The sequence below is a fragment of the Erythranthe guttata genome, chromosome 9, assembly GCF_056151865.1.
Source record: "Erythranthe guttata isolate IM_541 chromosome 9, IM_541, whole genome shotgun sequence".
NCBI lineage: Eukaryota > Viridiplantae > Streptophyta > Magnoliopsida > Lamiales > Phrymaceae > Erythranthe > Erythranthe guttata.
Window position 1 is genome coordinate 11490197 of NC_142541.1, and position 12623 is coordinate 11502819.

General features: G+C 36.0%; 1 protein-coding gene across 1 annotated transcript; it reads right to left on the reverse strand.

Annotated features, from left to right (window-relative positions):
* Positions 1-3997: 3997 nt before the first annotated feature.
* On the reverse strand, positions 3998-4510 carry LOC105972723 (NAC domain-containing protein 83). Its single transcript, XM_012997703.2, has one exon. It carries the CDS (start codon positions 4508-4510, stop codon positions 3998-4000), a length of 513 nt encoding a protein of 170 aa, XP_012853157.2.
* Positions 4511-12623: the final 8113 nt, after the last annotated feature.

Consider the following 12623-nt stretch of genomic DNA (forward strand, 5'->3'; position numbering starts at 1 on the left):
AAATCACATAAGCTTTAAAATTTCAAAACGTAGCCGAAATTTTCTAAAATGTTCACAATTTTTCGAAAATAAGAACATCCACGCCGATAAAAGTAAAACTAATAACTACTAAATTTTATTTTTAAAAAATAAATAAAAATAAACACTGCATAATATCCAATAAAACTTCTAACAACAATTCATTATGTCAAAATCCTAAAACAAAACTTATTGGTGTATTGTTTAGAGAATAAGCATTATATAATATATACTATTTATAGGTGTATTTTTCGGAAAAAAATCGGAATTTTTCGGAATTAAATCGGATCAGAAATCGGAAATTCCAAATTTATTTTATATAATTCCAATTCCAATCCAAATAAATCGGAAAATTTCGGAATCGGAATTTTGGAAGTCGGAATGAAAAAAGTTGTTCCAAAATCGGAACTTTTCAGATCGGAACCGGCGGAAATTGAAAAATTCGTTCCAACTTGCACCCGTATGTATATATAACCCCTAAACAATACAAGAAATTATGAAATAACTTGGTTATCACATATTGATTGCGGTAAATTCAGCTAAAAATCATGAAAATAAGGGTAATGGAAATCAAATTAAAACGTCATTCAAAAATCCTAACTAAATATTCAAGCAACACACATGTTCATAGGGAAATATGTAATTTACCTCAAACCGTTGGTGACAGCCAATTGTTAAGTATCCCACCGCTTGTGTAACCAATTTGATCCAAATTATCATCTTTGCATCATTGCCTTTATGTTTCTCATCATAGTGATTCTTCATGACTAGGGAAAGTCCACCCCACAAAGAGGGCAGTTGGGCTACATTACGCACAACTTTGTAAATGACGCTACACTTTCAGCATTCCACCATTTCGAGATCGATGGAAACAAACATCGAAGTCGAGACCGCGGTAAGCTAAAAGACAGCCAGGACTTGGAAGACCGCCCCGACCGAAGCTGAGAGGTTGCGACATCTCATTTTTTGAACAATTATCTGAAGAGACTGGCCGATGTTGGTAGTAACGGGAGAGAAGGAGAATGCGCAGTTGAGATTGCATACTGAGAAATGATCGGCTTGAATAACTGGCCGGACGGGTGATGGCGACCACCGACATTGATCAAGTCATAGAGATTGTCGTAGCGTGGACCGCTGGTGTAGAAACAAGTCCAGGTTGTTCGTGCTGCTTTTGCAACGTTTCCACATTTTTAATTCCTTCAGTCGGCATTGAAGGTCTAGCCACATATATTCGATTTCCTCTCAAGGGTAGATAATATAATACAAAAAAGGATATTATCTAGTATATGGTATATATCCACATTGGTTTACTATTGTTCAAGCAATTCCTGTTTTACAAGGACGTGATTACAATTGTTTACAAGGATGCAAGAGGCATATTAGACGGATATCGAAAGAACTTAGGCATTCTTCAATCTCGATTTGAAACCATCGAAGGACTATGGCACGATGAAAAAATTATGGCTTTGATTTATATACCATTTTGAAAATTATGGCTTTGATTTTCGTTTTAAAAAATTACACTAATTAATAAACCAGTATTATTATGTTTTATATATTTTAGGTGATTGTAAAATTATAATTATTCAAAATCTGCCAATTTCAATCGGTAAAATTTTCGATACTGGAACAATTCTTTTTATTACAATTTTAGAATCTTGATATCCAATTTTCGGAACGAAAATTGTTATTAGTTTTTCACTCTCCCCTTACTTTTATTTTTTATTTTTCTTTTTTCCTTTATTATTTAGTTCTTGAATAAACTTTTTATTTATTACTCTTTTTCTTCTTCTTTATTTCTATCAGCCCTTTTTCTTAGTTTTTTTTTCTTAAAAAGAAAAAAAAAAAGTAACAGAACATGTGTATCAATAATTCATTTCCTTTTGTCGTTAGTTTATCAATAACCTTGAACCTAAATTTACAACTATGTAAGTTTAATAGTTAAATAGATTTAAGAATTAATTAAATAGTCCAGTTGTCATGAGATGAATCCTAAAAAAACGGATAATCCGTTCTGAATTTAAACTCATTAAAAATATCAAAAAATAAAGTAAAGATTTTGTTGATGCACCACCATCTTTCCCATTCCACTTGGCGCGCAAAAGTAAGAATGTTGATACATTTTGTTTTGGGTTAAATGATAAAAATACGTGTCCTTTACTTGGTGATCGTTTGTAAGTTGTGAAATGAATTGAATCAAACCGAAACATTTAAAGGACTATAAATAGCCAAACTAAGAATGCTAACAAAGGAATATAGACATAAAATTATTAATAGTTAATAATTTAATTACATAATTAGTTCGATGGAGCTCGAGATCTACCTATGAAGATTGTTGTATTTGCTGCGGAACCCTAATTTCGGTAAAGGATGCACAATCAACACCTGTGTAGTACAATCAACTCAAACACTTCATATAGATACGAATAAATGTTTACACAGTGCATCTACGGAATTAAGTAGAATAACATTACGTTGAGTAACCTACCTCACCAGACCATGGGTCCAGGAAAAGGAATGTACACACTAATTACAGCCGGTGCCTATTAATCTAAACCCGGTTCAATCTATCTGGTTTTGAAAACTCCAATCCTACTCTAGTGGTGGCAGACCGGCGCCTTAGTTATCAACTTCCTCTTTCTGTCGCATTTCCAGAACTTTCCAGTGGCTGTTAAGAGTGCAAATCGGTGGAGAAAGTTAGGGCTGCAGGCGGGTCAGTATTCGGGTAAGAGTCGACACAATTAAGATTTCTACACAAACATCAAACGCAAAAAACGACAGCATAAGAACAACCCTACAATCTTTGAAGGCGGTGGTGCTCGAGCTAATGATGTAACGTACTGTTCCATGTCCCGTAAACACAAAGAAACCGGAAATCTTGTCAGCCAAGTTTCTAAAATATGTTAGTTAACTAATCAGTTCGACCGAGGACTTGTAGAAACGTCTTTCATTGAAATTTTTGCACTTGTGCAGCTCTTTGTAGAGTTCTCACTTGGCAGCATATTCCTGAATCAACTTGGCTGCCGGCGAACGATCTCTCCCGCCTCTTACAGGGCCCGCATCCCACGCGCTCACCTCCTCCAACTCCACGCTAGCATTTTCCGCCTCAATGCGCACCAGAGTAATCTGATTGCCACTCGTCTCATCGGCCACTACCATTCGAATTTCGCCGTCAGGGTCTTCGGTCTTTTGTTTACTGCGGCAACCTAATATCTTCCCTTTCAACGCAATCATCAGAATGCTGGTCGAGAAGTTTTGGCTGCTTCTGCCCAACGAGTTGACGTTTTCTTTTCTCCTCAAGGCGTGCTCTAGAGATGGCGTCGTCGGTGTGGATTGCGTGTGCCAAGTTCACTGCCATGTTCTACTCGATCATATCGATTTACCCTTGAATTTGTAAAATTGTTCGAATGTGGACCCGACTTTAGTTTACGGCTTTCAAAAACACTCATCAATTCGATTTTTGTTACTGCGTAATTTAGAGTTGCAATGCTGGTGCTCAACGTGGCTATTTTCCTGTCGATTTTGCAATGCTGGATGGAAAAACACACACACACACACACGTACATGGCACATGATAGTGATTTCACCCCTTCTGAGTTAAAATAATATGTTTGCCCTAATTACACATTCATTCATTCCCTTATTTTTCAGAAATTATTGGAAGTTTCAAGTTATCTTATATATATATATATATATATATATATATATATATATATATATATATATATATATATATATATATATATATATATATATATATATATATATATATATATATATATATATATATATATATCAACTAGAAATTAAACAATAAATCAGATGCAATCAAGGAAAAAACAAATTCTTGATTAATTTCAAACATAATTGCTTACAGTAGAGACCGGAAATAATGGTCGGAAAAAAAATATCGAAAATTAAGAACTAGAACTAATTTCTCCTAACTCCATCCGATATCAAGCTTCTTTGTCTTTTCCTTTTAGTTTTCCTTTGGAAACATCCTAGTGATTCTACAAATTGCGTAATCTTTAAACTTCAACTCAAAATTCAAACAAACCCCGGCCAATGAAAACTCTTGCATAACCCAGTGACCGTGTTCTTCTTCTTCTTCGCCGCTCCGGCCTTTAGGTTTATTCTTGTAAAAAGTGAACATCTTGGACAAGCCGATTAAATTTCCCGACGACTCATCGTAAATTTCTTTGCCACTCGTTTGTCCCTTCCAAGTACCCGATTTTGTTCTTCTGGCGATACGAGTCTTACCATTAACTCGTAATAACTTGGTAAGAACGTACGTGACGTTCTTGAATTCCGTTTCGGAATGAAAATCTTCCCAATGAACGTCTTGAAGAACTTCCCATGGATCTGCTGTTTCGCCGTAAATCTCTTTTTCCGACATCCAATTCCATGGCAGTGGAATCCCCATTGATACTTTCAACAGGTAGCAATTAATCAGCTCTTCGTCCGACGGTACAACACCTGGAGCAATCCTCATTCTTCTCTCTCGTTCTTAATTCTCTCTCTTTCTCTCTCTCGTTGTTCTTCTCTCTCTTTCTGTCTCCTTTTTATCTTTCTCTCTCTCGTATTTTGTTTATTTATACATATAATATCTAGGGCAAATGGCAAAATGGCCCATCAAATGGGACTTAAATATATTTTGGTCCACAAAAAAAAACAGTCTCTCAATTAAGCCCATCCCCATGTCTTTAGTCTAAAATACCCTCAATAATATAATTCTTATCAATTCCACCCATTATGCTCTAACTTCCTTAATATTACACATTGACCCCAGATTTTAACAAATATATCACATTAACCCCCAAAACTTTTTTATATCAGAAAATAATTTTTTTTCTGAAATATTTTTTTTCTGGCCAGATTCCGGCGTTGACTTTTTTTTTTTTTGAATTTTTTTTCTTAGAAGAAAAAAATATTTTAATTAATATTACTGTTTTAGCTACTAAATTACTGTCTCAGACAGTAATACTACTGTTTGGGACAGTAATATTATGAATATTATTTTTCCGAACAGTAATATTATGAATATTATTTTTCCGAACAGTAATATTATTAATATTATTTTTTCCGAACAATAATATTATTAATATTATTGTGTAAGACAGTTAAATTACTGTTGAAGACAGTTAAATTACTGTTGAAGCCAGTAATTTAGCATCTAAGGCAATACTATTGATTAAAATATTTTTTTTAAGAAAAAAAAATGAAAAAAAGTCAATTAACAGTTAAATTACTGTCTCCGACAGTTAAATAACTGTTGGAGACAGTAATTCAGCAAACGAATACAATAATATTAATTAAAAATATTTTTTTTAAGAATAAAACAGTCAATTAACAGTTAAATCACTGTCTCTAACAGTTAAATAACTGCTGGAGACAGTAATTTAGCAACGAATACAGTAATATTAATTAAAATATTTTTGAAGAAAAAAAAAAGTCAATTAACAGCTAAATTACTGTCTCCGGCAGTTAAATAACTGCTGGAGACAGTAATTTAACAGCCAAGACATTAATATTAATTAAACAAAAAAAATTAAGAAAAAAAAAAGTCAATGCCGGAGACCGGCGGTCAACGCCGGAATCTGGCCGAAAAAAAAACCTTTTCAGAAAAAAAAAAATATTTTCTGAAAAAAAAAAAAATTGGGGGGTTAATGTGATACATTTGTTTAAATCCGGGGTCAATGTGTAATATTAAGGAAGTTAGAGCATAATGGTTGGAATTGATAAGAATTAGGATTAAAATTGGGGTCAAAATTGAAATTAGGGTTAAAATTGGTTAATTGATGAAATTGGGCTAAATTGGGGTGTAAATCATGAAATTGGAGTTGAATTGGGTTTCAATGAATTGGGGGTAATTTTGGTATATATAAAAGGATTTTCCTTATTTGCAAATAAGTTTGAATGGGGTGGATTTATTTGAAAGAAAAAAAATTGGATGTCCCTTTTTTAATTAAGTGTCCTTGTCATGGGCCTATTTGCCTATTTGTCAGCAGTAGGACTCTCCCTCTTAGTATTTTTTTTTTTCTGTAACGTATATTTAATATGGCGAATGGCAAAAAGGCCCATCACATGGGACTTAAATGTTTTTTGGTCCACAATAAAAAACAGTCTCTCCATTAAACCCATCCCCATGTCTTTAGTCTAAAATACCCTCTATAATATAATTCTTATCAACTCCACCCATTATGCTCTAACTTCCTTAATATTACACATTGATCCCGGATTTAAACAAATATATCACATTAACCCCCAATTTTTTTTTTTCAGAAAATAATTTTTTTTTCTGAATTTTTTTTTCCGGCCAGATTCGGCGTTGACTTTATTTTTTTTTTTCTAAAAAACTTTGTTTTTTCCTGAAATTTTTTTCCGGCCGGTCTCCGACGTTGACTTTGTTTTTTTGTTTTTGAAACTTTTTTTTCTTAGAAAAAAATATTTGAATTAACATTACTATCTTGGCTACTAAATTACTGTCTCAGACAGTAATATTACTGTTTGGGACAGTAATATTATGAATATTATTTTCCCTAACAGTAATATAATTAATATTATTCTCTAAGACAGTTAAATTACTGTTGGAGACAGTAAAAATAATTAATTGATGACCAAATAATTGAAAAGAAAGAGTGACCAAATTGATAACAAAAGTATTTGAAGTTAATTTTTATTTTATTTTATTAAGTTATTTAAATTATTTTGTTTCAAATCAATGAAATCTTCATTATGCCTGTTAGGGAACCTGGAAACTTCCTGAAAATAAGGCTACAAAGAAATGGTTCAATGAGGCTGCGAATGGTCGTTGGAAAGATGTAAAAACCTAAAGGATTGAAGGTAATTTTTGATAGAGCGCCAGACCTTGCAACTGCTAAGGCAAATCGTCCAAATATGATCAATGCTCAAACTTAGGAGAAACTATTCATTCTATTTCTACTCATGGGGTTGATGGGAATTTAAATTCTATACTTTTAATTTATGGATCATATTTATATATATTAAAGTGTATTAATTTATGTGCTATTTTTCACAGTTGAAATCAAATAAATGCAATGACTTGCGAAAGAAAGTCTCGACAAACCACCATTGAGGTCGAACAAGTATCAATAGTTGTTCTTACAGTCATGTAAGTGATTTGATCTATAATTTAATTTATTTAAGTTTAAAATACCTACTTACTTTATAATCTATTATTATTGTTTAAAAAAATTGGCAAAAGTCCGACGGTGTTTGATACGTATAAGAAAGCCTACATGGACAATGATGTGTTGAGGGGAATCGGGCCAACTATTAGTGAGGAGGGAGATACAGAGAATCGCTTAATGGGACAACAACTCCCGAACAACATGACATTTTAGTAAGTGTAATGCAATTTTATTGTTCAAATGGTAGTATGTAACACCCCACGTGTTCAAAACACGATAATTTCTAAACCGTAAAACCTCTAGTCACGTAAATGCTAGATTTTACCAAAAATAAAATTTGGGCTATACGTGAATTATTGATATCCGAATTATTAGATATCAAATTTATTACGTGACCTTATGTGCCTATGTGTTTCGGTAATTATGCATGCATATTAGGAATTATCATAATATGTAATAGATATATATATGTATGTGTGTGCCGTGTATATGTGTGTATGTAATTAGGGGGGGATTATTGAATATTTTGAAATCAAGTAAATGATTATCCTAAAGCCTAGCCTAACCCCTACTAAACCACTCCTACACTCCATGTCAAGCATGCCCACTTAAGAAGGCCAAGAGTCCCTTCTCCCCTCCCCATTTCGGCTGCAACATACCCTCTCTCTCTCTCCATTTTTGCTTTTCTTTCTTCACCTCCGAAACCACCATTTCCACCGGCACCACCAAGCTTGAACCCCTCTTCAAACTCAGCAAGATATTTATCAAACCAACCATGAGAATTCCCTATCTCACCCTTGCACTTGAATACTCAAAAAAATACTATAAATACATGGTGCCCCTTCACAAATGAAAACACCTCTCACCTAGAAATCTACACAGTATCTTTCCACATTAAGGTAGCTTGGTTAAATCTGCAAGCTTGAAGAAGGCTCCCAAGAACCTTTCCCTTTTCATCTAGCCTTTATTTCTTTTCTATTTTTGAGGTAAGGAATCGAAATCCTTGCTGCAAATGGAGGTATCAAGTAATAAAAAGGAAAAACTTCGAAATTAATTAAAAGACACCCCTAATTCTTATTTGTGTTGTTCTTGCATTTAAATTGTTTCTTGTTGTTAATTCGTAGGATTTATGTTATTGCATGTATGATCAGAGGTCTTAAATGGTAGATTTGGGTTGATTTCTTCCAAAGAAAATATTAGTTATTTCGAAAATTGTGAGGAAATTAAATTGGGAAAAAGTTTTGGGGTTGCATGTGTAATTCTGCATATTTTCGGGCCAGATCTGTAAATTGTGAGAAGTCAGGTTCATTGAGTTTTCAAAATTGTTTTTTTTCAGCATTTATTAAACGAAAATTTCAGATTAAGTAAGTTTCTAAGAAAAGGGTAATTTTTGATCTTTTAGTGGTTTTGCATGTGTGGATCTAAAAGTCTTGGGGTGAAAAATGGAATTTTCAAAGTTGTTGCCTAGATTAAAATCTTGATTTCATTTTCTGCATAATTTGGGTAAAGATTTCGAATTTTAAGGGTTGGACATAAAAAAATTGGGATTTTGAAATGTTAGTGTTGATGCATGTGCAATTTAAAAGAATTTTGGGGCAAATCTGTAATTTCAAGGAAACGAGTTTCAATTGGAGTTCCAAAAAAATTGTTTTTCTGCATTAGTAAATAGTGATATTCAGTTTTTAAAAAGGTTTTTACTAGAAAATGGGATTTGTGTATTTTAGAGGTCTTGCATGTATAGATCTAGAGAAGTTAGGGTGAATTATGTAATTTTTGGAAATTTTGCATCAAATCAATTTCAACTGAGTTTTCTGCATTGATCTGAAATTTAAGTTAAGTTAAGGGTCGATTTTCATGAAAGTATGGATTTTGAAATTTAGAGTATATTGCATGTGTGAGTCTTGAACTTTGGGGGGCAGAACTGTAATTTTCAGAAGTTCAGGGGTGTTGTGCTGAAAACCCGAAACCTAATATGGTTCCTTGATCTTGAATCTTAATTGATATTAGGTAGCTTAAGGAAAGATAGTAGATAGGTTGATCCTTAATAAGTGTGTGTTATATTCTTGGATGAATATGTGTGAATTCACAATTTAATCATGGTTAATCTTTCGTGAAATATGTGTTTAATTGTCACTTGATTGATATTTGTGATGTTTTGTGACTTTTGTATCTCTTATGGGCTATGGTGGAATATTGATAACTGTATGTACTCAACCGAAATTCTTAATACTTCGGCCGTGCCATTTTGTAATTAAATGAAATAAATTGGGGAATTAATGAAATACTTAGAAAGAATGAGAATGGATACGGGGGGCCGGTATTCCAACCATAGATACTACAGATGAGTGGTTTGATTCCACTAAAACGGGCTCAGAATAATCTTCTTGTTTTCTAAGTACAAAAGTTAATTTCTCATCGGATCCGATAAAACGAAGATTCTTTATGTTTCTATATGTGAATAGTGTTAAATGTCGTTGTGCTTGTGCTATTCTAATATAGTATATGTAGTATGACAATATGTAAATTTTCGGTATCTTTCGATAACCTTACTGAGCTTTGTTAGCTCATATAGATATTCTCCGTTTGCAGGTACTAGTACTACTCACTCCACCGGATTGGACTAGTCGACGGTTCGAGAGGACGATTCCGGGTTTTTGGTTCGCATGGAGGATCTACTTATAATGCTTGTAGTACTATCTTTTGTGTATATTGTTCTTAGAACAATTACTATTTCCGTAGTAGCCCATGTGTATTATTATCCGTGGTAGAGGAGGCATATTCCTCCGAAGATGGGCCCCTTTTTGTTAAACTATGGTCCACTTATGTAAAACTAATATATTGTTTAATTATGGACTTTAACCTATTATTCTTATGTTTTCTCAAGGTGACACCATTCATAGTCTATATCACCGATTAGTCGGGTAGTTAGACCATCACTCCTCCACCCACTAAACCTTTCCGTCGAAAACATTGCCAAGTCCACTCCGTCTAAGTCCTTAGGTCATGAGATGAACTACACTTCACCAAGTCTCGGAGTCAAAACACCTATATATTACCCGTATAATACATCTAAAGCTTCCGTGCACGGCAAACCCTCTCGGTTTGCTACATATAATCTAGGGGGTGTCACAGACATGGTATCAGAGCAAAATTAGTAGAAACTCTATACGAGCACCGAACCGGAATTCGAAACCCTCGAAGCGTGAAGACTCGGTCGGTCCGGTAATTATGTGCTTACTTGTGTTTATATTTATTTTTCTGTTAATCTAAAGGTATTTTTGCAACACATACACTAAGACATGACAGGAAGACAATCACGGAACACCACCGCCACAAACAATCTCCCAGACACCGCTAACGTTATTCTTGGTCTTTCCAACCTTATCCGCGAGCAAGCACAGAATCATCACGATCAGATTCAACAACTTCTTCAAAGCCGCCAAGCGCCATCTACGCCTCAACCAAATCCTCAAAGCCTATATGAACGTTTCCTTCGCATGAAACCCTCTGAATTTCATGGTGATCCCGACCCGGTCATAGCCGAAGAATGGGTCAAATCCTTGGAAGTGATCTTTGATTACATGCAAATGGATGACCGCGAACGAGTGCACTGTGCCCTCTTTTTACTCCGCAACGAAGCCCGAAACTGGTGGGAAGGGGCGAAAGAAGGTGTTGAACTTGAGAACTTGTCATGGGAAGCATTCAAGATCCAATTCTTCGAGAAGTACTTTTCCAAAGACGTTCGGGCCAACAAACTCAAGGAATTCCTGGAACTCCGCCAAGGGGACCTCACCATGACCGAATACGTTCGATTATTTGAACGAGGATGCTTGTACGCCCCATTTATCGCCAAGGACGTTGAAGAAAAGAAGAATCACTTCACAAGAGGACTACAACCTGAAATCCGAAGGGATATCCACATGTCCGACGCCACTACCTTTCGCCAAATGGTAGACAAGGCACTAACCGCCGCTCAAGACGAAAACGAAATTCAACAAGGGAAACGATCCCAGCCACCCGCGCCACGACCATGGAAGAAGGCCAATTTTGGAAATCAAAAATTCAAGGGAAAGAAGGTCCAAATTTCAAACTCTAGACCAGTAACACCGGCAGCCAAGCCAACTTGCTCGAACTGCGGAAAGGCTCACTTTGGAATCTGCGTAAGGGATACCGAATTATGCTTTCGATGCAAAAAGCCCGGCCATAAGGCGAGAGACTGCCCCAATGCCCAAACTCGAGTCCCAGGCCGCGTGTTTTCTATGACCCGAGAACAAGTGCATCAAGACCCGACGATGATCGCAGGTACCCTTCTTATTCTTGGAGAACCCGTGTATGCTTTGATCGATTCTGGTTCTACACATTCTTTTATTTCAACCAATGTGTGCGTACGCCTTGGCCTAATACCGACCCAAGTAAGCCATGAATATCGCATCTCTATGCCCTCGGGCGAAGAGATGATTACTAGCGAGGTAGTGAAGGATTGCCCTATTCAGATTAAATCCCAACCCATGAGGTTCGATCTCATCGTCTTAGCAATCGAGAATTTTGACCTTATAATGGGCATGGACTGGCTGACCAAGTTCAAGGCTCAAATCAATTGCGCTCTGAAGACCGTAAGCTTTTCTCTTCCGAATCACGCTTCCCTAGAATTTCAAAGCGACACCAAGACCCAGATTCCCATAATCTCAGCAATCAAAGCCACCAAACTCATCAACAAGGGACATACCGGCTATCTAGTCGACCTTCTAGAGACTAACTCAAAACCTCCACCGACAATGTCCGAACTTCCCGTTGTTCAAGAATTCCCCGACGTTTTCCCCGAAGACCTACCCGGGCTACCGCCTGATCGAGAAATTGAGTTCGAAATTCATCTTATTCCGGGAACGGAACCAATCTCAAAGGCTCCATACCGTATGGCTCCGGTGGAACTTAAAGAATTGAAAAATCAAGTCCAAGAGCTACTCGATAAAGGATACATCCGCCCTAGTCACTCCCCATGGGGAGCCCCGGTATTATTCGTTAAGAAGAAAGATGGATCTTTCCGCCTTTGCATCGACTATCGAGAGCTGAATAAGGTGACCATAAAGAATAAATATCCTCTGCCCCGCATCGATGATCTCTTTGACCAACTCCAAGGGTCATCCGTCTTCTCCAAGATCGACCTTCGGTCAGGATACCACCAGCTTAAGATCAAAGGGACTGATATTCCAAAGACTGCCTTCCGAACCCGATACGGCCATTATGAATTTGTAGTAATGCCGTTTGGGTTGACCAACGCACCAGCCGCTTTCATGGACCTTATGAATCGAGTCTTTCATCAGTACCTCGACAAGTTTGTCATCGTCTTTATCGATGATATTCTTATATACTCCAAGACCCAAGAAGAACATGCCTCCCAACTACGAACAGTACTTCAAACACTCCGGGAGCACAAACTCTACGCCAAGTTCAGTA

Bases quoted from the DNA above. Each gene is read 5' to 3' on its own strand.
- LOC105972723 (XM_012997703.2), bottom strand. From the start codon at position 4,510: ATGAGGATTGCTCCAGGTGTTGTACCGTCGGACGAAGAGCTGATTAAT.